At 43.9% G+C, this 27,836-nt stretch overlaps 1 protein-coding gene across 4 annotated transcripts in view; it reads right to left on the minus strand.

The window, feature by feature from the left end:
* Window positions 1-27,836, minus strand: part of NHSL1 (NHS like 1) — a 187,219-nt gene that overhangs the window by 85,817 nt on the left and 73,566 nt on the right. The window contains exon 1 of one of the 4 annotated variants that reach the window (XM_076333705.1): window positions 22,866-23,336. The exons of 2 other annotated variants lie outside the window; for them this stretch is intronic. In XM_076333705.1, coding sequence (XP_076189820.1) covers window positions 22,866-23,070 — 205 coding nt within the window. In that variant the 5' untranslated portion in view covers window positions 23,071-23,336. Of the gene's footprint in view, window positions 1-7,036; window positions 7,067-22,865; window positions 23,337-27,836 lie in introns of those variants that run through there. One more of the 4 variants, XM_076333706.1, reaches the window with a different exon arrangement.

The following is a 27,836-nucleotide window of genomic DNA, read 5'->3' on the forward strand; positions in this document are numbered from 1 at the left end:
AGGAGGATTCGCGGGCCAAGAAAGACCTTTTAACAAGCAGCCTACGGTGAGACACGGCAGTATCTCACTACGTCACAAGAAAACAGCAATAAAAAACTGAAGGGTGTCAGCAAGGTCCGAAGCCCCTGCGAGAGCAGGAAATCTGTAAGAGAAAACTTCTAAGGAGAGTGCAGCACAGCCAGTACTAGAAGAGGACAGGAAAAGCCCAGCGGTCCCGACCAGGCTGAGCTTGCGGGGAGATTTCCGCCTACAGCAGCACCAGTCTAAAGGGAAGGGTGGGGTGAGCAGGGCACACCTGTGAGCCAGTTTGATGCCACGAGGACCTGCAGCACACCCTGCTCCTCGGCCAGTCTTTCCCTACGGCCAGCCTCCAGTGAAGCAGAACAGAATAAAGAGAAACTTCAGAAGCTGCAATCACATATTTAAAGGGATAATTCCTCCTGGTCTTCACAGGAGGACCAACAGAAGCACTTAACCATGGGATGACTACAACATGCGCACAGTACAAACTCAATCCTGTCCCCAAGCCTCCATGTAGCCCGATGGCCCTCTGTCACACACTTCCCTTACCAGCTCCAGAAATTCTGACTTAAACTCTCCCCAAACTTATCAAGAACCATCTTAAAAACACTTCTTTGTCCACATTATCCTGTTTGGAAGTCTGTTCCACAACTTCCCTCCTCAGATGGTTTGGGACCTTTTAATGTCTGACTTCAATTAATTCAGAATGCAACTCGTAACCATTCATCTTGTGCCAATACTCCCCTTGGACTTCAACAGGTTTCCTCCTTCTTTGTGGTATTTACCTCCCAAGCTACCAGCTAGACTAAATAAGCCATGCTTTTGTAATCCCTCTGCATATGACCAGCAATGAAGTTTAAAATACTTTAAAGTCTGAAGGTCCACATAAATTACACAAGAGCTTCAAATGCCAAAAACATTTTCTGATATTTTTTTTTTAAATACAGCTAGAAAAAAGTGGGATGCTCTAGAGGACTGGAAGTCAGACAACACTGGGATAGTATTAAAAAAAGATGCCTGGGGTAATTATAGACTGTTTTGCCAGCCATTAACCACAGGCAAGATCACAGCTGTGACAGGACTGAATAAAAGAATTAATAAAATTTCCATCTCTTAATACCAGGCAGTGTGCTTCCACAGGGAACGGGCCTCCCATTTGACAAAGGTTTATGGCATTTCCCCAGAAGTAACACCAGCCTTCTGCACAAATGCTGTTGGGGGGAGCAAGAAAAGCCAGTGTAGAAGAGTGACAAGCATAGCCAGTACAAATCTGGTAACGCAATACTTAAACAATGTGAAATCATTACTATGCTTAAACCACTGAAAAATGTATGAAGATATTTATAGGTTCCAAGTATGTGCATGCTGTTTCAAAGATCACTTCCAACATTAAATTCTTTCAATGCTTATAAATCCAATCAGCTGTGCATGCTACTTTTTTACATCTGCTTTAGTATTCTCTAGCCTGCACATTTTTACTGTTTAAAATTAAGTGTTGGTTTCTTGCTGCAATTTGACAGAAATTCACTGCCCTCTACTACCGCTTTGCACAGCAATCACTATCTGCATTGTACTCGCAGCCCTCCAGATGATGGAGGGGGTTAATAGATATTGTTTAAAAGCAAACCTTAGCAGGTCAAGGAAAACAGCAGATGATCTTTCTAACCTATGATTCATCTACCAACAGGCCCTCTTTGGGATTGCAGTGCTGTGTGAATTGTGCAAACGGCTCCCGTTGCAGCCTGCAGTAAAGAACTAGATGTGGAGCAGAAAGGCAGTGTGCATTAAATGCTCACGTGACAGTAAAAATAGAGTCTAAGGAAAAGCTGTGTGTTAATTATACAGTTGTGACAGCAGACAAGTCAATTTTCATAGAGTCTTAAAGACTGAACGCCACCTGAGTAAATTAATAGACTACAAGCATCAAGTATTTTTGTCTGCGTGTATTTATACTGCACTGTGTTTGAAAAGCACAAGCTGAATTCAAGTCCTGAAAGCTAGGCACATACAGAAGTCTATCCTGACCTCCACATTACCAGTCATCAGCTAAAGATTTACTGAAGGAGAAGTTCAATACTAACTGATTTCACAGCTGAATCTATACGACTTGCCTTATCACCATACCACGTTAGGGCGAAAGCCCCATGTACCCTGGGAAAGGCTGGCGTACCTGCCAGAAGAGATTTTTATCTAATGCCCGATTATGTTCACCCTGCTTCACCCACTGCCATTGGCCTTCTTAAAAATTTAACGGAAAAAATAGGCGCCCACACCCTGTTCTATCACCAAGAAAAGCAAAGCAAACCCACAGCAAACAATAGGCATTCATTCTGCAGGTTCTGTGCCCGTGCCATTTGGTGGTCTCCTCAGAGGCAGTCAAATGAAACAGCTCCAAGGAGTAGAACAACATGCTTACACAATGTGGTGAACAAATGTATTTATGGGCAATCTCTGAAGCACAGAAACAAGAGCTGGGGTATGCCACTCTCCCCCCATGGGTCAGCATGGCAGAAGTACTCTCTGAGGTTTCCATTTGCCCCCTCTGCTGCAAACAGAGCCAAGAAGCAAGTGGGGTAGGCAGCGCAGGCACAGCCGCAGCTCAGCCACCCAGGCACTCTGCTGCCTTTGGAAATTCACTCTGCTTTTATATATGCGGTGCCCTTCCAATGTATTTAGACTGTAAATTCATCCAAGCAGAAACAGTGTTCTACTTGGTGCTCAAGTACAACCATTACACAACAGGACTGAAGCCGTAGGTGGAGCAGTTGAATGATACTTAAGAGAAAAAAAGTAGAAGTACACGGGGATCTTCAATATTTCTGAGCACCTGGCTAACTTCAGCAAGAATGTTATTATCCAGACCTACAATCTTCCTTTCGTTATGTTCAATTTCATTCTGTACTTCCAGGCACGGTTTGAAGCGATTCCCGTTCACTGCCACCTGACAGAGAGAGGCCGGTCCTGTGCCAGAGGCTGTCAGCCATGCTCAGCCACAGACTATCTTTCCCCACCTCTGTACCTCTCCTTCCTTCAGCGTGAGATAATAAAGTTGTCATTTAACCAACAAAACCTTCAAACTTTAAGCAGTCTTAAACACTAAAATCTCTTTAGTGATTAAGTAAAACCTGATTTTTTTCCACAGCGTGTGAATACACCGTGTTCGACAGAGCTCTCTGTGGCTCTCCTGGCATGTCAGGGATTCACACAGGTGTAACCGTGAACCCTTCCATTCAGCTGACGGAGCGAGCGAGAGGCAGACCCCAGCTGTATCCGAGATGAACCAGGCAGCCATTCACTTGAGAGGGGATAGGAAAATCAGTGGCAAAAAAGAGAGACTGGAAAAAGCACAGCAGAAAGAGTAACTCCGTAAGATACAGGAGAAATGAAGAAAAATAGCAGAGTTCTTCTTTCAGAAGTAGATTTTTTTAAACTCAAAGTAATATGCTTTACACTTAATTCTCATTTGTTTGTACTAGTTCTGTGTTTGTTCAAAGTGCTTTTATATCTTGAAGAACTGCAGATAAGAAATGTCCTCAAAGTTACTCAGCCTATTAAAATAATGTGTATGACAAAAAACAACTACAAAAAGAATGGGTCTGACTCACCAGTCCCATTGTGATTACACACAACTCTGAGACAGAAATAAAAAAACTGAAATTAAGTCAGAGGAAAAAATGCCACATGATCAATCTTAGGCTTAAACTAAACTCATGAAATTCTGTCAGGAATCTTCACTTTGACAGATTCCTGACTACAAGTCCCCTCCCTCATTTTGGCCTGCTGTTACACACATAAAAAAGTAAAACTTTGAACAGAAAGAAAAAAAAAAAAGAAGAAATCAACTTGTACAAATTTTTGCTTGCCTAGTTCGACATGGAAAATGCATTTGTTTAAAGACATCAGAGAAAATCTGTTTCTGATTTCAAACATTGGATATTTTATGAGAACATTGCCAAGAAAGGCATCCAAGGAATGTCCTTACGCGCACAGAACACACGAGACAACTGGTGAGCAGCCCTGTGATCTCTTACAAAAAATAAATAAAAAAAAAAAATCTGCATTTCTAGTTTGGAACCCGTCTCCAGGGAGAACAAGCAGCACATGCCTGGGATTTTTCATGGATAGCTTCTATCATAACTTCTTGCTATTATTAGTATAAAAGACTTCCCTCTCAAATCCACAGCTGTAAGACAAGCAAGGATGGAAAATACTTCCCAAGCGCAGGCAAGCAGTAAGCACACGTGCTTGCTTTACAGCGTTTCTTGGCACTATTCTCCTTCTACAAAAACTATGAAGGAAAGAGAAACTCTAGGAAAATATTACAGAAACATGAGCTTATTTTTCACTAGATGCCAATGAACTGGCTCACAACCCTTCTAGGAATTAATTCTTTTGTAAGAAAATTTATTTAATCTTCCGTTTGTACCTCTTCAGTCCAAAAGATCAATAACAAGCACGCAGCATTGCCTCTGCTGCAGATGCCCAATTTTGATCAAACACCACTACAACTCGTGTTTCACACGACAGGGGTAACCTCAAGGGCTGTGCCAACGAACCGAGCGCTGCCCACGGGTCGGTGCGGTGCAAGGGCCACCCCAGCACCCCGGCGCTGTGCGAGCGGGAGATGCTGGGTTGCCCACCATGCATGGGCAGAGGCGCCCAGCTCTGACTACCTTTGTTCCCCAAGCGTCTTAAGGGGCAGCTGGGAAGAGCCCGGCGACAAGAGGCTCCGTGCTGACGGCACGGGCTATCATACAGCAAACAGAAACAGCAACCTGAAAAGAAAAAATTAGAGGCAGCAGGCCCCTAGAGCTCATGGAGACCGAGTTTTAGAGCAGGGGTTTCACCACCGACCCGACGCACGCCCAGCACATCCACACCCACCGAATACACCGACTCAGTCCCTACGCAAACCGGGGACTAATTCATGTGATCAAGACTGCTTGCCGGACCAGACTGAGAAAACACCATGGGAGCTGGTGGCCAGGGCAGCGCCTAAACAACCACACCGCTTCTTCCTGAGCCCTCAGAGCCCAAACAAACCAGCATCTGAAAGGCAAATATGCTGTGCGGTTTCAAAGACAAACAAATCCTCCTCCCTGTACAGGCTACCATCAAGTCAGTAAAAGGACCAGTGTGTAACAGCCTCTCTCCTTCGCCTGTTAAGGTTAAAAAAAAAAAAAAAAAAAAAAAAATCAGTGATAACGCCCCAGGTGACTATTTCAGGATCATGATTGTCAATGCATAATAATGTTACACCCCATAACTGTTGCTCCTCAAGGTAGGGAGAAGTCTACTACAAACTAATAAAACGGTGCAAAGCACAGTGACTTAGAGAAAACAGTATGTAAGTGGATGCAAACAGGAAAAAATTAAAGTATGACAATCAAAATACATTGCTACGCAACAAATCTATCCACTGCTTTGAAGCATAGCCCTAAGATGGGGTTTTATGTATGGTAACTAGCAACTTTTCTTATTCAGAAATAAAACCTGAAAGTTTTGAAAACACTTTTTTCCATACATTCAACTTAAGATTCATTAAAAAGCAAGTGTAATTCAATTTTATTATGCAAGACAAAAATATGTTGCTTCTGTACAAACTCATTTGCTGCACATATGACTTCTCTGAAAACTTGACTCTGTGCTTCATTTTCAATCAGGTGCTCTAGACTACAGAAGCCTCAGCCTTCTCACCTGCCTGGCTACCCACCTCGCCTGAAAACCTTTTACCCATTACACTCTCTATTTAAACAACAACTTCTATCCTGTGTATGTGAGTTAATGCTTTAAAAAAAAGTTTCACCTTTCATCGTTTCTAAATTCCAGTGATCTGTTGAACTGTCGTGAACTGAAAACCTCTTGCGCAGTTAAAAAATGTAAATAGTGCAGGGTTTTTTGGCTTTGTACACGGCAACAATTTCATTTAAGATAAATCACTACATAGCAAATTGTGTTGTGCAAGTCATTAAGGTTTTCTCTAGAAACACTGATTCGCTACTCTGAAATTTGCAGGAAAGGATCTTTTTTCCTGCCTTTTTTAATTTATGGTTGGCAACTGTACCAAGACCCTCAGTGGGGACTTTGCACAAATCATAGTCGTTAGTAGAGTAAAAGCAGTCAGCGTTTTCAAGCAATGTGGAGAGAAGAGCGAAATATTCTGAGCAAGGATTGATAAGCACTCAAGTATTTAACTTAATCGCTATTCTTTCCCAGGCAAAGTACCTTTCTTACAACTCCTCAACCTTTCCTTACAACAGCTCTCACGTGTCAGCTTCCAAAAACTGTACTTCAGGAAGAAGAGTAGCGGTAATATCGATTTTTAATGAAAACAGACATATGGACGTTAAACACAAATAGTAAGCTGCTCCTAACAGTGGTTTTCAGAACCACGTTCTTAGGAAGTCCAGTTAAAAAGATGAAACAAAAACCTCTTTGGACGTAAAAGCTCTTACTGTCCCGACGGCTCTGCACCATCTCTAAATGAGAGCAAGCATCACCCGGCCGAGCAGCAGGAGTTTCTATCAAGCATCTGCAATACCGCAGCATGACCGATCCTCCGCTCTCCTGCGGGCACATCACGACGTTTCATCCAAACGGGGGCAAAACCGAATAAAGGCAAATACACGCCTGGTGCAGCATCGCCAGGAAGGATGCTGCACACAATAAGCCACCACAAAAGCTCCTGCGACGCGGAGCCCCCCCTTCGAGCCCCCCCCCTGCGCGAGCAGCCCCGGCGCACGCGACACGGGCACGCGCACCCGCACCGAGCCGGCCCGGCCTTTTGTCTGGCGAGCTGCCGTGCCCCTGCCCACCGGATTCACGCCGGGCAGCGCTCCCTGCTCGCAGGAACAAAGGGAACAAACTCATACGCTCCCTCATCAACGCGCTGAACAGACCTTCTCTCAAGGATTACATTCCAATTCTAACCCCCCCCACCACCACCACCTCCGGCAGACGAAGAGGCCCAGCCGGAAACGACCGCACCAGCTTTTCCCCAGCGCGGCACCCTCACCTTTCAGGCAGAACATCCTGCGGCCGTCCCACGCGGGGGCGAGGCGGGGCCCTGCCTCCCGGGCGCGGCACCCCGCAGCGCCCGGGCCAGCTGCTCTCCGGCCCGGCCCGCCCCATCCCGCGGCGCGGCGCGGCCGGCGGAGCGGGGCCCGGGCCAGCTCTCACGGCCCCGGGACGCGGCCGCCCAATCCGCTGGGGTCTCCGCCGCAGCGCTGACACCTCCCCACCGCCCGCCTCCCCTCTCCCCGCTCGGCCCGAAGTAGAACGCCTGCGAGTAAGACCCCGCTGGCGGAGCGGACCGCCGGTCATCTTCGGCCCGTCCCAGCGGTCCCCGGCCCGAGGGCCGCTGGTTTAGCTCGTCTGTCAGCATTTTTCCCCGCTGGGGATTCAGCTTACGGGCGTCAGTTGGCCAGCGTCAGAGAAATACATCGCTTTAATCCCGCTCCGCTGTTCGTTACGAGTTACCAACTCTGCTCTTTGTGATTTATTTTTTTCTCTTTTTTTTTGTTCTGGAATGTACGTCTGGTCTCTCTTCAGAAAGTGCCTTGTTTGTGCAGTTTTCTATTTCATCTATACGTATAGGCTTAATTAATAAACAAAAATCTTTCAAGTGCATCTGAACAGTCGAGCTAGAGAAAATGCCTTTTTTTTTTTTTTAATACTGTATATTCCTTTCTGTGCGCCTTAAGACTGCTTCCCCAGCTCAACACCAGAGATGATGTGGCTAAAAAGATTTCTTACATACACTCTATTTCTCCGGAGGAGACCTTCAGGAATAGAAGCGCACAACCCTGTAAGCACTTTATATTACAAGGGTCACAAAGAGCTGCCAGCAGCACTGTGCTTATTGGTGACGTTTGGGTCTAAATGCGGCTGTGTTGTGTTGACTAACTTTTATAGGGCCTGGCCTTGTACAGCAAAGAAATACAGGGAGCAAGGTAGGGCTCAGGGTGACCTACCTAGCTGAACAACCAAGCGAGAATTGCATCTGTCTGCAAATGCACGAGTCCTAAAATCCTCCATGCAAAGCCAAATTAAAATAAAGAACACTTGCAAATGCATGTTATCTTTGGGCGGAGCTCCAGAAAAAAACCTGTTCCAGTCACCTTGAAAACAGCAGTTTAGACCCCCGATGAAGCAGCACTAATGAGATGCTGAGTACCATTAGCAGTGCTTAGATCTTAAAGTATCACATTTCAAGTATCTGTCATCATGTAAGAAAAGTTACTTCATTTTAGAGTGGGCTAAGAGCAGCCTGCTGTGGCAGAAAAGTAGAGACATTACAGTGGAGTAACTCAAAATCCAGAAACAGCATTTATACAGCTTTGCCTGCCTTTTCTCTTTTAAATCCTGCTAGAATGGGCACAGACTAATGTCAAGATTTCCTTATGCTCTGGGAAGCGAAGGGCCCTTTCCCCTTAATTCCATTTTCTGGTGCTCCAGGCATGCACGCGCTATTTCCTACCATAACTCTTCAGAGGGCTCCAGGAATAAACACTTCATGGAGGCAAAATAAACAAAAACATATTGTAGCTGGAGGAAGATTACTTGGATACCAGAGGGATTTTAAGGTCCAATCTTGTTAAATCTACTCATTAATTACCTGGAAGGAGAAGCAAGCAGCGCATCGGTGACAGTCACCAGGGACTGCAAGCAGCTGCGAACACACCACTGGGGACTGAGAAACAGCATGACAGATTCTAGGGGAATCACAAACACGAGTAGAAAAATACAAAAAAAGAGACAAAACCAACAGTGGATTCTGCACATAGGCAGTGGGAAGAACTGTCAATAAAACAAGGAAGAGGAAGCCAACTACGCAACAATAATATTGTCTGAGAAACTGGACACAGCTTAGAGGCAACATGGTATTAAAGTGCTGAAAAGTCAGAAGTTGCTCTGGACCGTAACACCGGTGGCACGTACTGCTCGGAGAGGGTTTGGGCCAGTGTCCCTTCCTCGGAGGATACCTTCTGTCCTGTTCACCAGCTCCCTCTCCCACCCTCACCAGAAGGAGAGCAGAGGATCCTGAATGGGCTCCCCACCTTCCTGATGCCCACTGGGAAAACAGAACAAATAAATGAAATAAAAATCCACAAATCTGGGAAGGGAGCAGAATTACCAAATCCCAGACAGGCATAAAGCAGTCCAGCATCTATTTCCACCCCTTTTGTAGTGTGTCAGGACTCTATGAGTGCCACGAAGACACGTGCGCAGCTTTACATGCAGCAAAATTAAGAAGGCCTGGTATCCCATTGAGTGCCTCGACAGTGGTGGACGTCGCTGTCTAGGAAAGCAGGAGATCCAAGTGACACTCTTCTCTTGCCTGGGCATTTCCAGCAACCAGACAGGTGCCTGGACCCTCTCTGGCAGCTGTGACGCTTGCAGGACATCACACCTGGTCCCGACTCCGAGTCCCATCAGGAAACCGGTTCTCCAACTCCCTACATCTCATTTTGCTCTCTGTGACAGTAGGGAACCAAGTTTCCCCATTGTTCCAGGGTGAACTCTATGGAAATAACATGGAAATACCTTCCAACAGTCAAATTACAAAGTGTACTGATTGTATAAAGCATTGCATGTCGAGCTGCATTCGAAGAGACAGCTAGAAGTGTGAAGCGCTGCCTCCAGGAACATATCCCACCACATCTACCCCATGAAGGGAGAAGCAGAGGAGATAATGCCAACTGCCATCGCCACCTCTCATGGCGGCACTGCTCCTACTGCTAAATAGACTGGATCCATAGAGGAGACCACGACGGACATGGAGAATTGTGCATGTATACCCATGTTTAATAAGGACTGGCCATGGTCTTCTAAACAGAAATGTTTTAACCACATGAAGTCAGGAATTTTGACACACCAAACTGTCTTTCATTCTCTGCCTTACTCTCAAGTCACTGAAATTTCTATCAGCTCTCTGAGAAAAACTAGAAGAAATACGTCAGTGTCATTTTTCCCTTGTTGAAAACATAACATCACTAGCGCCATTTCTCTTAGCTGCCCTAACCTGAAAATGCAACAGGATGGAGGGAAATAAATTTAGGAAAAATATGTATATACTTGCACCATTTTTTGATACTAAAGATTGTACCATTAAAATGAGCATAGAGGAAAACGCAGCTCAGACCTGCCCAACTCACGGAAAAAGGATGAGGGTTTAGGCTGTTTCTGTCTTGCTTCACGTGTTGCTGCGCAGCAAAGTGCATCCCGATTTGACTGCCAGTTAGCAGGGCTGTTGGGACGTCTAATTAAACCCTTTTTCCCTTTAGAACCAAAGCGATCTGTGGAGACGTACATTTCTGATACCCTGGATGGGTGCCAACTTGAAAGAGATTTTTTTTCTAAAGCCTGAATCATTCTGACACATTTCCCTTTCAAACTGTGCATAAAACACACAAACAAAAAAACCCACCACCACCCTGAAAAAACTATCCGAAGAAAACAGCTGGAGTAAAAATAAAATTTTCAACTTGAAGGTCGTCACAGCCCAACACCGTTTAGTCTGCAGTCGGCTCAAGCACTGTGGAAAGCCAGACCCAGAGCCTACCAGGCGCTGTGGTCCCACTGGTGATAAGAGGGAGGAGATAAAGAGAGGTCAGGTCAGCCCCAGCGTATCTTTAAAGGGGCAGCATCGGCTCGGAAACTGAGCACCGGCTGAAAAGATATTAACCATTATTTTGATAAGTAAAACCAAATATTCTTGTAACTCCAAAACGAGAGAAAATATTTTGCTATTATCTCTTGCAGTTGATAGCACATATTACATTACCAATTCCACTTAAGGACTGATTAGGGTGGAGTTTCCTCATACAGTGAGGAAGGAAAGAAATATTTTAAAAATTGTTATAGAAGATAAAATCCATTCGGGGAAAGTCACAGCAAACATAATGAAACAAGTAACTTACTCAAACGATCAGGCTGGAAGTATGTCCTTTAAAGCAGAATCCACTGTGAATAATTAGAATAACCCCATGTTTAATTCAAATAACTCAAATTGATAAATATTCACCACAGCAGGAGGTAAAAGGATGTGTCCCGTCCTGCAAAAAGTAATGCAGGCAGGTAACTTGTGGTGAATGGACCTTCTCAAATTATCAGTGAAATAACTAGTATAGAGATACTCATGCACTCCCAGATTCGCAGCTACAGGGTCTTGTTGTACCTTTCGAGACTGGCATGAGAAACAATTTTCCAAATATTCAGATGTAGAAGAAAAATGAATTTTAAACACTTTTAAGCAACAGGGATGAACAGAACCAACATAAACATTTGAAAAAAACATTTGCCTATAATTAAAACTGATTTCTAAAACAACCTTCTTCCAATAAAACCTCTGAAACCATTTGAAACAGTTTTCCTAGAGAATTAAACCTAAAGCACTGACCTCTTACTTGAAGGAGGGACATAGTTCTACTTTAGTCATATGTAAATTCAGGAGCCAAAGTAAAAGCCTTTATTTCTGTGTCTGTTTTTTTCATCGAAAGATGATTTTCAATGAAACAACTTTATTTCTATTCCTACCCTAGCTATAGTTATACTGGTGGAGTTTTCAATTAGATACTACACACAGCATTTATGAAATCATGTTATGGATTCCGATTATTACAAGAAAAAAGTTCTTCTGTAATAAATCCAGCAACGTTTGCAGGTGCAAAATGCTTGGCATTAAAACGAATAAAATAAATGGTTTTAGGAATGGGCTGTCTTCTGCCTTAAGTGAGGAAGAAAACAAACACAATGAAGTCATGAATTAGTTCACCTTATCTTTTGTTTGCCTTACTCTTCAGACAAAGGGCACAGAAAGGGCAAAATCTTTTTTAAGAGCTGCTGTAGGTCAAGAAAGGAATCTGCAACCAACTTCTCCAAATTCATTCAGGAATTTCTTTGCTGCAGAAGTCGAACAAAGAGGGCATTCCTGGTTGTGCAGGGAGGACCAAAGTGTGTAAAGGCTTACCACATGATAAGGAGAAAACTAATTATAACATAACAGTGACTGATGGTCCTAAATTTAAAGAGAGGCTAGAGTAGAAATTCTGAAGAAAAAGCCTGGAAAAACAACAGGCAATCCAGTAATTTCAATCTGCTGCTAAAAGACCTGCTCCTAAATTAAAAAAAATAAAATAAAAAAAAAAAATCATTGTTTTCAAGGGTTGTGCGCGAAATTATCTTTGATCAATGGATGCAACAGAACTTTATCGATAATGTTTACTATTAAAACAAAACAAAAAAGCCCCTTGCGGGCACTTTCATTTGCTCAGTCACCTGCGCACCGCTCCAGAAGATAGCCGCAAGTGTACCACAGGTTGACATGGGCTTGCTCCTTCAGACTGACACCATCGGTATTTCACTAGCCCTGGTAACAACAAGCCGCTGAGGAATGCTCTGAGGCTGCCTTTGGATAACCGGGAATATCAAAATCACAGGCGGCAGGAAGGACACCTGAATTACCCCATTATCATCCTGGCATCCAAAGACAACTGTACCGTTATGCACCACCCTACAAGGAGGAGAGGAAAAGAACAGGTTGTTTCCCAAAATACGCACCATTACGGCACGCTGTCACCAAATACAGAGCAATGATCTTTTATCGAAAAACTCCCCAAGGCTGAAACACACACCAGACAAACACAGAGAAGCAAACAGAAACATCAGTTTCTCTTCTGACCGAAGGGGTACAACCGTGCAGGCACGCCATCAGTACTAGCTGGGGAGCCATCTTGATTCACATCATCAAAATGCTTACCTAACGACCAGAAATAGTTCACTGAAATACTGAGCTAAAACCAGCAGTACTTTAAGCAGTTCTCTCTTGATTTAAAGCTATGGGCCAAAAGACACCCAAGTCCTTGAAAACAAATGACAAGAATTGGCACTTGGGCGTTCGCTGTCCTTGCGTAGCAAACCGAACCAGCACTCTCATCAGTAACCGTGTGCAGAGCAGGGTGACAGGGTGGTTTGTAGGTTATTACAGCTTCACCTGTGCGTTGCAATGGGAAATATTCCCAAATCCCCACCCGTTCCGGCTCTTTCCTCACTACAAACCCAAGCCAGCCCCGAGGCATTTTCTGCCATCATCCCTGGGGTAGAAACACGACTGCTTCTTCACTGAGGCTCCGGCACGTGTGTGTAAAGTGTCAGCGCAGAGCAGGGAGAACAAAATGAGTTATTTCTCATTTGACCTGATTAATTTAATAGATTTGCTGCCTTCCCCACAGTCCCAGCTGAATCAGAATCTGCCGGAGACTGTGGAGGAGCTGCAGCCCCTGCAGCGTTGGTCCAGCTCCACCGTCTTAGCCAGCCAGCACCCCAGTGGAAGGAGTTGTGCTCCTGAGCGCAGGGGGTCTTCTCCCTTTGCAAAAGCAGGTCAAGTTGGCTACGAGTCAAACGTATCATTTCATACCTGACTCTGCCACTGCATGTCACAATGACCTCATTTTCATTCTGAAATGAAAAATGCCATATTTATCGTATATGGCATTACATGCATTACTCAAGGTTAATAAAATTGAGTTAGTAACTCCTGGATGAAGTTTCCATGTAAGTGTACAGTATGCTGTAATCAGTCACCCTTACTCATCAGCTCTTCAGCAGTCCTGACTACAAGGGAGAAAAACAGATACAAAAGACTCCATGGAAATTACAAGCAAGTACAAACAAATTTCAGTTTCTAAAAGGCAACAGCCTCCACTATTCATTAGTTTCTATACCTATTTCAGGCACTGAAATTAGGCATGAATGACAGAATTGAAATTAAGAGCCTGTTTTTTCCATAGGTCCCTCTTTAATTAATATAGTCACTAGCAAGGTGCCTACAGAGTATTAAGCCAAATATGCAAACCGTGAGGATCCCCGCTGCATTAGGGAGCAAACACCTGCATGTGCAAAATAAAACAAAGCCACAGGGAAGTAAGAAAATTCACATATGCAAGCAAGCAAAAGGAAAGAGAGGCAGCAGGCGACGGGAGCGGGTGTGATGGGACCCGACCGACGGGGACATGCTGCGTGCACTCAGGCACGTGGTGCCCAACAGGCAGGTGCCACTCCCGGGTGAAGCAGTGAGGAGGCCAAGCCATGCCTCCCTCCAGCAGCAGTCCCTATCAAACCTGACCTGCCAACTGGCAAGCACGGCTTCTTGTACCATGGTTAATGGACATGGCCCACAGTTCATGTAAGAAGTGGGAAGAGGGGTCATGTGTCTGCCTCCCCCCTCCCTTCTAATATACATGCACACAAATGCACGTGCACTTTTATTATGGACCTGCGTTACCTTGGAGAAACTGCAACTGGGGATAACTTCTATTTAACATCTCTGTGAGCTACTCTCAAGCAATACGCAGCCCCCTCAATCCCTCTGCTTCGGTGTTTGATTTGACAACTTCTGAGCAACTTTACTGAAAGCCGCCTACACAATTCTCACGTCTTTTCATTTTGAGTGAATGGGCAAGTGATACACCAGTTGCAATGCATTTAAATTCACAGCTCATAACTGCCTTTGGTACACTGCAAGTTCACTGGGATTCAATGTCCAGGGAATCCATCTGCTTCAGGGAGATGAAGTGCCAAGCAGAAGCTGCCATGCCATGTGTAGGGGAAGCTCTAGGAGGAGTAGAGGGCGTTTATATTAATTACCTTTCCTTGGGATGGAAAATACGCCATACTCTTATGTGTCCAACATCCATGCTCACATGCTGAATATACACCTTGTGTAGATATCATAAGCACCTAAGCCTTATATTTTAACAGACCACTTTAGCTCAGGCTTTGGAACAGCAAGTTACACATAAGGTTATAGCGGAGTTTCCATTTCAATTCCCCAGAAAAAAAGAAAAAGACAACAAAGGGGTTTCTACCTACAAGTTGGAAAAAGAGGCTATTAGATAAATTAATAGGTAAATGTCAGCAAAAAAACAGGTGGATGAAAAATTTAATTTCTTTATTTTTATTGAGCTTCTGCAGCTAAAAGAGAAGAAAATGTATGTCAGTTTAAATTACAAACTGTCAAATCCACCCTTTTTAGTTGTTGCAAATATTGTAACAGAAGCTAAACACACTCTTGCAAAATTCATTAACTTCAGTCATTAAACCACATTCTTAACCTTTAACTTCACTTTCTTTTCATTTGTAACGGAGATTGAAGAAAAACAAGTAGCTGTAACATTTGCAATGTCCTGCCAGAATGGTGAGCTATGACTACGCCGGAGACAAAGGCCCCCTCAGTTTTAGGGGACAATTCACAAAACAGTTGGCTAACAACTGCACGGAAACAGAAATTTTCATGTATTCTCTTACTTGATGAGCAGTGCGTAGGAAAGCACATACAGCGTGTTGTTTCAGCTCAAACAGTGCACACAGTGTCTCACTGGAAAACATCCGGTCTGCTTTATAAAATATACCTAGCTAAGAGTAAAATGCGAAGGTCAGGAGACATCAGTTTTGACCCTCTACTAAGCGGGAAACATTTGCCACAAGTTTTCAGCCTAAGGAGTAGCTGGACTTCGGAGAGAACAAGAAGTATCCTGGGAACAAGAAAAAGTATATAAAGTGTATAAAAGCATATAGAAGTGTGTATGTCATTAAATATAACTTGAAACCATTCATAAAGGTCAAAACGGTACACTCTCAGAAGGAAAATCACAGCACCCTGTGCATTTCTTCATCACTGCAAAGAAGCAAGCAAAGGACACGCTATCCTGTCAAGAGCGCTGCTCCAGCTACAGTGCTAATCCAAACATCAAGTAAAGCTAAATTGCAAGACAAATTGGGTTGCGATGTCCTTGTAACTTTGGAAACACACGGTTAAGTCAGGTGCTACGCAATTTGTTTGCATTTCCCAAGACTGTGGTCTTCTACAGCGATCAGCCAAGAAAACTCTTACTGGAACTACTCTGCAAGTGAAATTCAAGGTGCGCTACAGAAGGTAAGAAGAGTCAGGGTCTCACTTCACAGCAGCACAGAGCTGCCCTGAAGGAACCAGCATCTGCCCCAGGAGCAGCAACCCAGGGAGCTTCACGGTTCTCAAATACCAGCGGTTAACTTCCCCTTCATCTAACAAAAGCACACTTTTGAGACAGCACCTCTAACAATGTTGATTACCCGCAGTAACACCGTACAAGCATGTTCTTCCCTTCAACTCCTTCATCATAACAAAGTAATTCCACAGTCACCTGAGAGATTAGTAAGAGGTTATGGCTCTTGGAATAGACGGCATATAGACAGTGAAACCAGTCACAACTGTTTGTTAAAAAAATCTACTCGGAAATGTCCTTTAGCACAGACTGCAGCTCTCCAGCCACTGCTTCCTGGAGAGGAACGGACACACTAGGATAGCAGCCAGGAAAGAGGGAAGGACTGCAGCAAATGTTTAAGGTCATAGCAAGTTATTTTTTCTTCTTTCTAGTCTTCACCTGGAAGGTTTTGATCAGATGACGAAGACCGATTTTTTTTTTTTTTTTTTAAATAAAAATTATTTGTACTCTAAAAATAGCAAAGGACTGAAATTTGGCAAGGATTTTATAGAACGAATAGTAATGATGGCTGGATCCATTTTTTTTGATAAAGTAAAAGTAGAGATGTGGGTTTAAACAAATGATTCTGTGAGACATATCAACATTTCTTACTTAAACTTAATTTGTTTCTGCAGCTTACAAATTTTTGCTTAGCAAACCCACTTTCAGATTCCCATCTATGGCAATATTTACCAGAAGACATGGGAAAGAAGGCAAAGTTTTGATTAAATTTGCATTTATGTACAAGCATATAAAAGTTGCTACTTCAAGTTTAGTTAAATGCAGGACTTTCAGCTGCAGGACTGTCTCCAGCTGTTTTACCAGCATGCAAAGTTTCGATTGCCACTGTATATCATGGAAGTTTTACAGAACCCTCTGCTGTGCCATGATACAAACATGCTAAGACAAATAGTACATGCCTCAGTAATTTAAGTAGTACCTCTGCTCCCAGTTGAGGACTGCTTCCATAAAAGCACAACAGCCAACAGTTTCAACCATAAATATTAAGATGCAAACTTGACCATATAGGCAAATGGTTACAAATGCATATAACTATGTCCAATTTTATCTTTGCATACAGAACCTACAACATGTAAAAGGAAAAGGTATGACAAGACAGAAAATCGGCCTTTGTATCAAATCTCTCATTATTTTTTCCACTTAAATATTTAGAATTGTATATGTGTGCTCATATATACAAAATTGCATGTCTATAAAACATTCATTTCTTTAAAAAAAAAAGATGCCTTCCACAAGAAGGTATATAAAACGTAATATTTGTTTTGGAGTTATTCCAGTCTCTTACACAAATGCTTTTTGAGGTTTCCATAAATGATTATTTATGGACTTGCCCAAAACTTCAAGAATCCTTTTCACAGACACACACGCCCCAACACTACAATCCATCACATATTACGGTTTCTACAAACGCTAACAGCTCCCTTTGGGTTTATGGGCCCTTATCTATGTAGTAACTGACATGACTTTTTTCCCCCTTGAACACAAGATCTTGTGCAAAAACATACAGAAAAAAATCCCCATTAAATGATTTTACATTAAAAGCAACAGCAAGTCTGGATTCAGTAATCTTGCTTATGGGGACTTACTAGTTCTTGGTACTCTTGCACCTCATTACTAAAAAAAAATGTGATTACTGCTCTGTCCCTGAAACCCCCTCGAAAACTGTGTTCATGACTTAAAAAAACCAAAATTTAAAAATTCATTTGGACTTTAGAAAAAGACCGAGCTGATGCTCTGACACTGCAGTTACACAATGTCAGAGTTGCAAATCCCTACACTGAGTTTCTACAGGAAGCACTGAAAATACAAACTCTCCGGTATTACAAAAACCGAAGGTCTTGAGTCCCGATTCTGCCTCTGGAATGTGAAGAAAAACTTATCTGATAGTATCAAACTTATGCGATATATGTTTAAACCGACCACAGGTAGTATAGGCATAGCTAAAGAACATCATTTTTACTGACATAATAAGGCAGCACCAGCATTGCTACTGTGACAGAAGAAATTAATTGTTCAGTTTGTGGCGGACACGCCACAAGGACACGAAAGGCTGAGCCTACAAGTAGTTACTTATGAATTTAAACGACTTTTAGCATTAAAAGAAAGTTTCACATTTAGACTGTTTTTGCAAGGAAAAAATGGGCATTCCACACACTTTTATATGAAAGACCGAGACTTGGCCAGTAGACAGCAGAAAGCCAGTGGCTGCCACCTTTTGAACCAGGTTTGATCAGTCTTTAAAAGACCACAGTTATCTGAGAAATGAGGTTTCTCTGACTAATGACTCCAAATAAGTTTTCCAGGTAGTACAGCCTGCAGTAAAAAGCAGCCAAAGCTTTTGACTTTCTCGTGATGCAGAAAGGTTGGAAAGCGGCCAAGTGAAATGGAGGCAGTGGGTAAAAAAATCAAAGCAATAAGCAGGGACAGGAGCTGGGGGGAGAGGGGGAAACCCTCCCCGTTGGGTAACAGCCTCTTGCCACCTGCGGCCAGACCTGACTGCTAATTGTGCTTCTTCAACACCTGGCCAGAAGATCACTGTTGGAAGGAAGTAACAGGAGAAATAAGGTCACTAGCTCAGGCATATTTAACCGCTCTGGAGAAACGTCTTCCCTTTCTCTGCATCCCTGCCAGCACAGCGGGGAGATCAGCCAGACCAGCCGTGAAGGCAGCACTGCTCAGAGCTGCTGTCACAAGCTCTCCTTTTCCAACCCCCAAAACCGGTAAGAAGGAAGAAGGGGGGGGGAGTCAGCAAAAGTCAGTAGGATGTTCTGATGCTGAAACGTGACTCATCTCTTTTTCTGCAAAGTCAAAGTAAGTGTGGTGAGATCTGTACCATAAAGTGGCTCATGTGTTACCTCTATTCAAAGTTAACTTGCTATGTCATACTCATGGTAAACAGCACAGGCCCACATGAATGGCTGTTATATACTTCCACACATCAGAAACCCTTTGCAACACACACAAGCACCTTCACTTCAGTTTCAAAGAATAACTCTGTCAATGTTTTTTCAATAATGTGTTTTTTTAAAGGAAAAAACACTCTGAGCTTCAGACTGAAAACACCTGGGGGCAGGAGCAGCACACTGCCCGTTTTACACACTTAGCGCTGCACCTCCAGCACACACAGAAACGCACCAAGACACGGGGAACAGCCCCCAAACCAGGACCTGCTCAGTTTTCCAGGAACCATGAGCAAGCAAACCAGCCCTGCTTCTGGCGGGAATTTTAGGCTCAGCCACTGCAAAAAATCAAGCTGCTCCCACTGAGCATACCAGAAGCAAGCCGTGCCATTAGAAGAGCAAAGCAGATGAAAACTAGAATGTCTACCAACAAAAAGCTTGGACAAAAATCAAAGTCTGACTGGTCGTACACCTGCCTCTTCAAAGCACCTGTACTAGCAGCAGGCATCATTGCACAGGTATCTTCTGTGACGGAAACCAGGCTGTTATCCCTCACACACAGAAGTTACGGAGCGCTCACAAAGCTGCCTCATGAGCCCACAGGACCCTGCTCAGAGAACAAGCCAGCTCTGTTGACCGAGGCGGTGGCAGAGCAGCTACACGACCCAGAAGGCTGGCGTCTGCCACTCCGGTGGCTTTCATGAGATGGACAACCCCAGTCAGCAGCACCCCTTGGTACTGCTACCCCAACACCCCACGCACAGCCGCATGAAGCACGGTCAGCTCCACGGGCTCAGTCCATAACAGGCTGGATGAATTCAGATCGACTCTGGCCACGCTGACCTGCCCCCTCCCCTTGGAGCAACCTCCAGGAATGCCGGTAACAGAAAGGGATAAGGAGTGCCTATGCAAGAGAAAAAGGACACTTGGAGCATGTGTAGGGAATAAAAAAAAATATCATTTCACCCACACACACACTCCAGAATAAAGGAAACTTCTGCTACCCCAAAAAGTAAGAAATCTGAACTAAAAACTCAGATGAAAGAAGAGCAACACAGGAGTTACAGTGTGCTCTCATTTCAAAGGTCCTTCAGCTGACTAGGGAGGAAGAGGGCTGAGCAAGAAACGTTTCAAACAACAAACCTTTATTTTACTATCAACTTTTACCACCTCTATTAGTAACCACTTTATCAGATGTGACGTCTAATTGGTGCTACCAGTTCCAAAACAGTCTGCACTACTGTGTACCTTTTAAAAACGAAGAGCAAAGCAGCAGCATCCGACTTGACTTGCACACAAACGGAGCCCAGCTGCGCAGGACATCAGGGTGTGCCCCAGGTTCGTAGTTAGCATTCACTTTTTGTTTTTCTTGCTCATTTTAAACTGACAAATCCAACCAATCTCGCTGCTCGCTACTGTTTGCAAGTTCCCGTTTGCAGCCAATGCAGATTAGCCACTTTGCTGGTGAAATACCATGCAACACATGCCGCCTTGTGCCTGTCACCTAGCAGCCTCGTGGGAATGCAATATGAGACGGGAAGAGCAATGAAGCGGCAAAAGAATAAGAGGTTTAAAAAGACAGGAAGAGAAACAGCTCAGAAGGAAAAACAACAATTCCTTCACTTCCAATTTCTGTTAACACTTCTGCCTTTACATGTACAGTTAGGTAAAGAAAAAGGTAAAAGGAGAGCCTGTGATTTGTCAGGCTGACCTTTTTACCAATGTACCCGAGGAAGAACTGGAGGCAAAATTATTTTGATAGATGAAATTTTAATAGTTTTTCAGCTAGTTTAAAATAAACAGTCCAGTTTTCTGTATAAAACTAGCCATCCTTCCAGCCTGCTGGAAGCCTCCCATTTCTTTCTAGTCTGTGTTAATTTTAAGCGATGTGGTTAACTCAAGCACCAAAGACAGTATTATTTTGAGCCCTCAGTTTTACAAAGGCTGGCAAGCAGTAATGCAACGGTCCAATGGAGCAAGCTAATTCAAGAACACAAGTATTAATTTATCACACATGTTTTGCCTTTGAACACAAACCCAAGATGACGACTCAGCCAGGTAGCAATACTCAAACTGCTCCAACACCGTGCAAGCCTGACTTGCAGCCCTGGGTGAAACACTTGCAGCCACGACAAGTTTCTCCTGCCCGAGTATAGAACCCAAACTCCCCTCAGCCCTGGCATCCCCTGCCAGTTTGTCAGCGCCCTCCAAGCAGAGGATCCCGGTCAGACAGAAGTGCAGAGTTAGGTTTATGATCCAGACGGATTTTACAAGTCGAGTCAAATTGTACCCTGCAAAGGGGAAATAAGCCCTGCATAAGCTATACCTCCCTCCACCTTCCTTTCAAAAATGACGTATTGTCATCTCCGCTATAGGCAGGCAGGGAGGCTTTCATAGCTTGCTGCCCAATTATGGGAGGAATTCTGCCCTCCCCCTCCAGCTTGTACAATGGGCTCTTTATGTAAATCACTCAGAAAAATTAATACACCATTAATGCATCAGTAAAGCTTCCTTTCCCATCTCTGCCTTGTGGCGGGAGCGCAGGCTAAGGAAGGCAGCGTGAGAAGCGTTACAGAAGTTACATATAGACCAGCAGCAGGACTGTGTAGTTCTTCTGATCCACAGCATGTAAGATGCCACAGGCATTAGAAGTGTATCTGACATTGCTGTGCCATACCAACATGCCAACAATCAAAAGTAAAAATCAGCCACTGGTTGCAAATGCAAGCTCCCTTTGTAGAAGTTTTTCAGCAGCAAAAGGGGTTAAAAAACAATCTTCAAAGCACAGATTAAAATCGTCTCCTAGCATGCTGGGAGCAAAGCACAAGCATATACATCCTGTGTTAGTGTTCCTGCATCCAAACCATTTACTGAAGCCACAATTTATTCTGACTCGGAACTGAAATTCTGGTAAAACAGTTATTAACTGCTCCCAGAAATAAAAAGAAATAAAAATCCCTTTGAAGTTCAAATGCCCTTGAAGAGCCTGCCTGCTCTCACAAAAGTGACCTTACAGCAGAATTGAGTCAACCTTACACTTTCCATTAACAAAGTAGTGCTCTGGCAGCACTAGAGAAATTACAACCAAATAACTTTATCAAGTATTTTTAACCACACACACACCCCCCACAGCCTACCAGCCAGTAAATGCACTGGTAACAGTAGCTCACCATCACACAGGAACAAAGTTCTGAAATTTATTTTGATTTATGGTAAATATGAGGTATGCTTGAATAAGTACCTGACAAATTCCACTCAAAAAAATGAACACAAAAAATAAAAGTACTTTTTAAAAGTCTCGTATAAAATATACTCCAGGTTTGAGTATTTCAAGGGTTCATTCAGAGCTGCCTATCTCGCATCCTAGATCTCCCTCCTCCTCTCTGTGGAGCAATTCCCATCATCTCTTTTATTTTGCATCTGGGACCTCTTCTCAATCTGCTGTCGTAAAACAAAATACACTTAAAATTCTCCAGCAGGACCATGAGGCAGTCACCCAAAAAGCCACCCAGTCTGTTACAAGTGGAGTCTTAAATGGCTTTTGGTACCACATAGAGAGGAGAGATTCCTGCAGCACCTGCCCAAAGAATCTGCCACGAGTGACTACTGGCTACAAGAAGCATAAACAAAACTTACCTACACACCACACAATCAGTACCTTTATGTTGCCCAGACGGGAAATGAAAGGTTTTCCCAGTTGATTACTATAAGCTTTCACACAGTTTTAACCCAAGAAAAACTTGGCAAGGTAGTGCTGCGCCTAGGCTTTTGTGCTGCCCTCCTCCTCCTACCCCACTTGCGGCTCCGGGCTCCCAACAGGACCCGAGCAGCTGGACAACAGCATGGACCAGGGGCTGACACGGCAGCAGCAATCACAAGGGTTAAAGAGAAAACGAGTCACCTTTTCTCTGCTGGCTCCTGTAGGTCCAGTTCTCATCATCCTCGTCTACCTGCTGCACGCACATGGAGGAGAGTTCACCATCGCTGCGAAACAATCTCTTTGTCTGCCTTGACAACGAGGAGAAATTTATCCAGCTTACAGCACGCGAGAGGGAGCCTGGGTTTTGTTTGAGTTTGAAAGATCTCGAAACACACTCCTTTTTCATTTTCTTTTAAGCCAGCTATTGGCCTCGGTTCTAAACAGACCTTTCTGAAATTGTTCCTGTTCCCTTTCTCAGTGGTTTTCGTGGGAGGCTAAATGATTTCAGTATGACTTCCGTCCAGGTTTCTTCTCGCTGCATTTAAGCCAGCACCAGTATGGAGGTAGGTCACCGTGCCAGCGCAGCTCCCCTGAAGCTGTTTTGATACAGCGCTTAGGGAGCTGCCAAAGAAAACAAAGGGGAGAAAAGCAGCAGAAAGTGGCACCTTGCAGCAGCTCAGACAAGCATGTAACGGCTGAGCAGAATAGAGTACTAAGGCACGTGTTTTCCCCATTCTCCACTCAACAGCAAAAACTGTAGCTCCACTCTTCTCCCTGGCATCACTCCCCAGGAGTGTGCATGCAATGCAGTCCTCTTCTGGCTCATCAAAAACACCCCATGAGGAGGGAAGAGCAGGCACAGATCATGCCCCAGCGTGGCACAGCTCGGGAGGGAATGACGGACTGACCACACTTCCACCTCCTCGTTCTGGCTGCCCTCCTCTCCCTTAGTGAAAAGCCTGGTGAAGGAGCTCCAGGAAGACTCTCCTAACAATAAAACAGACTGCGTGGCTATCGCTTAGGATTAGAGTGAAATACGATAGGCTCACTCTCCTAAAAGCACGACCGCAGAAGCAAAACTCCTCCTTTCCTCAGACAGCTCGGTGGCAGCACAAACTTCTGAACCCTGCGTGCAGAAATAGAAAGGCACTTGTGTACCTCTGTGGACTCGGAGAGAGGAAAAATAAAATTCTGAAGCTTGCAAACACCACAAGCATGCTGAAAACGTTAGTGCCCCTGTACCTGCTGGTACATTTAAAAAAAATAAATAAATACAAGTGCATAGACACACAAACAAAATCTGTACACAAGCAGACATTTTCAGTGACCAGACTCCCACTGGTGTGACTGCAGCTCACAAAACAGGTTTCACTCCCAGCTGTGCTATGTTCTGCCACCTTCTCTTTAAATTAGCAGCTGGAAAAAGTACTCCACGGTGTGAAGGTTTTAAAAAGTCACGCACTACTGAAAGCTGCTGCAATGCCAGTCGCTTGCCCTGCATGCCAACACCAATGCTGCTTCCAGGAGGGAGTAAGCCTGGAAGGGGGAAAGGCAAAGGCAGCATTTTAAAGCAGACAGAAGTTGGCAATACCAAGGCATCCCAATACCTGTCATTTGTGATGGGATTTGTCAACAAGATGCAAGTTGACAAAAAACACACAAGTTTGTATCTTGCAGAAAAAGAATAGACTTGAATGTATGAGATACCCAATAAAATCAGCTCATTGAATCCTCAAGGAGACGCTGGTAGCGAGGAACCCAGAGGAAAAAAAAAAAAAAACCACAAACCCACAAAAACCAAAAACATGCCACCTATCTGAAGAATAAGCCTTAACATCCTAACGGCTGCAGATGATGTTAGCAAAAGGACAAGCAGCTTAAGACAACAAGGGTACAGTGTTTCAGCTCTCAAGCTCTCAGTCACATTTACACTATTGCAGAACACAGCCCGGCCCCTGGCAGATGCTCCTGCAGCCCTCTGGATTCTGCTGCACAGCCTCGTCAAAACCATTAAAAACAAAAGGCTCCGGCTTTTTCTGAAACTTATGGTTCTCTGACTCATAATAAGAGGATAAGGTTTAACCCACTGACTGGGAGGCAAAAAGCTAAGTACTGTATCAGATTACCCTGTGAATCAACCAGGCACGCCAAAGTGACCTTTGGCTCCTACTAACACAGCACAAAGGGTTGGCCAACTGTCTTCTGTAAATAATTTAATAGGCTGCATTTAAATCAAGCTCGCCCAGAGAGGTAATGCATATGTACATACACAGGTCTTCCACCATTTCCCAAAGTCAGTGGCGGTGTAGCGGGGCTGGGGGGCCGGGGGGCATGAATGGGAGCACACACTGCTAACATTTGCTCTTCTTGCTATGTCATCACGTCCTTCTATTTTGGAGTTTTTCATCTTAAAAAGACACACACCCCCGATGAGACAAGAGACTTGGGTAGGGTTTGGGGGGGTTGTTTTGTTTTTATTCTTTAGACCTTTTACTTAAAAGAAGATTTGAGAATATGGGGTGACATACACCTAGAGATCCAACCACTGGAATATCCACTTTGGGGCAGTGCATGTTCAAATAGGCAGGATTTAATGCAAAAATCGAAGACCATGCTTTAAGTCAACTTATTGTTTCTTTTGAGAAAGAGCAAACATTTGGAATTGTCAGTACTGCAAAATACAGAGAACTCTAAACTACCACAGCTATTATTGGCTAAATTATACAGAGCCAGATGTATAAAAACCCTGGTAGGAACTGCAGAATCAGAGTCATCTCCTCTACATGGTACTTCTTAGAAATAAGATTAGCGAAAGCAACAGCAAGGAAACCCTGCAGGCTAACCCAAAATGCCAGCGTAAATCCCACAGACCTGCCCAGAGTCTTGGCAGCAATTTGATTTTAGGAATTTTCCTGACCTGTCTGGAGCTCTGCCTTTGTATCATGGTGCTGAGTCACAACTTGATGATGCAAGGGCGAAAACATTGCCATGGGTGATTGACCATAACATTTCCACTGTTACTGTAAATACAAAATGGTGCAACGTTTTGTTCAGAGTTTCGTATTATTATATTTCATTGCAGGAAAAGATCCATCGCAACACTGTCATTACCATGGAATGCTTTTTATTTGTAGGTGACAGGAAGCTTAATATCAGCGTACATTGTTGCAAGTGTGGATCAAAAGTAAATTTCCCAAGATCAAGAGAAAATAGCAATTACCATTTGAAAAACAATACATATAAAGGCATTAACACCAACGGAATTGCAGGTTAATCCACGCTTTAATCAGTAGCCAAATGCAAGGCCAAGGAGTTCGAAATGTTAGCATCTGACACACTTTAAAGGATTAAATTTAATTTTGTAAAACACTCTACAAAGCCATTTAAGAGAAACAAGGTACGCTTCTAATAAGCTTAGACCATTTTCCAACCTGACTATTTTCTCACTTATGAAGTCGTCATGCAAGTAAATAAGCTTCATATATTCCAGGTTACGCATCTAAAGATTAAGGCGTTATTTTTGGTTCACTTAATACAAAGCCCATCTCAGTAAAAAACTATGAAGGAATCACAGAAGAAGAAACCCAGGGTTTGAAGTAGAAAGCTGAATTGGTTCCTCCCCTCCGCCCCTTTTTTTTATTTTTAGAGGTGCACAAGAACAAATATGTGTAGCCTCACATGCCTTCAGGATTTTTACCATCTATCACAACTTGATCTTCAAAGAATTCTCTAAAAGTTGTTAAGCAAACACACGTACATGGCTCACAGCCACTGCGTTCCCCTAAGGCCAGCAAACAAAAAAACTGTTGCAAGGAAAAGGTTTCGGTTCAGTGTAAAAAAACAACAAAACAGAAAGAAAAAGAACCACCCCAAAATCCCACAGACATGCTCTGGTTTTGGTTGCGCTGTGGTTTTTGGCACAATTCACATGATAATTTAATTCCTACATTTCCTAGTCTATCATTTCGGATGACTTAACCAGACAGTAACAAGGGTGATTCACAAGTACAGCTTCCTGGGGCAGCCACTGGTCCAACAGCCGAGGGGACACCTCTCCCTTAGGCTTCCTGGGTGTTTTCCTTCAGGTGGTAACAACTCATCACCAGCCAGTCATAAAGCCATTTGGATTAAGCACAGTCAAAACACAGTCAAAGCCCATTGAAAACACCTTGCCTGCAGACTCAGCCCTTCTCACTACACAGCTCTCGCTGCAGCCAGCGAAGGGCACTGGGTGCCCAGCAGCCCCGAGGGACCCTCCATCCCAGCAACTGCCCCAACACCGCTGGATCCTCTATGTATGGTCACCTCCCCAGCGCCGGTCATCACCTCTGGGCAGAGATGCATGGGAATTTCAGTAGCTATCGAAAGCTTGTGAACCTACCCTCCATCAGAGGTCTTTATCTACAGCGTGCCTGCTCTTATACAGGTATCCTATAAAACGCTCACACAGCAAACCCGCAAACTAATCCATATTCCTGCATAATTATTTACAGCAAAGCAGCCACAGAGCGCGTTTTGATATTACAACAGACCCTGAAACTTCCAGTTAAGATTGTCTCTCTTTTTGTGCAAAGCACATCATGAGAAACTATTTCCTTTCCAATCTGAATGGACCTGAGAGGGGGGAAAAAAACGTAGTAAAGAAGGAAAAGGATCAAAAATGAAGTTACTTGCCCAAGATCACAGAAAGGATAAGCAGCAAAGCTAAGAAAAGAAAGTAGGTCTCCTGGCTACCAGCCTTGCGACCTACTTAAGTAGGCCCTGTCTCGCACAAAAAGCAATGCCTATTAATTGCTTTTATCACAACCATTACAGAGCCTTTGAATGCCCTAATTACAAATGAAAATTTCCTTTCTGTTTTGTTACCCATTCTACGCTTTTGGGGGTTTTTTTCAACTTAAAAATATACCATACCGTAAACGAGCACCTAAAAGAGAAGGGAGTTCTGCACTGTAGGACTGCTTCGAGCATCCCATCTACATTTCCAACTTTATTAGGTCTGGGGAGGGGGAGCAGGACTGCAGACAACCATAGAGAATAAAACAGTTTTTGGACAGATCTGTACAATGCACCTGCCATGAGCCTCCCTACCTTCAACTTCTGTACCTCAGAAGGAGTCACTGCATGAGGGCAGGCAACGTTTTCTCTGATTTAATAGCTGCACTTACCTCA

Source organism: Aptenodytes patagonicus, chromosome 3 (assembly GCF_965638725.1).
Source record: "Aptenodytes patagonicus chromosome 3, bAptPat1.pri.cur, whole genome shotgun sequence".
Classification (NCBI taxonomy): Eukaryota; Metazoa; Chordata; class Aves; order Sphenisciformes; family Spheniscidae; genus Aptenodytes; species Aptenodytes patagonicus.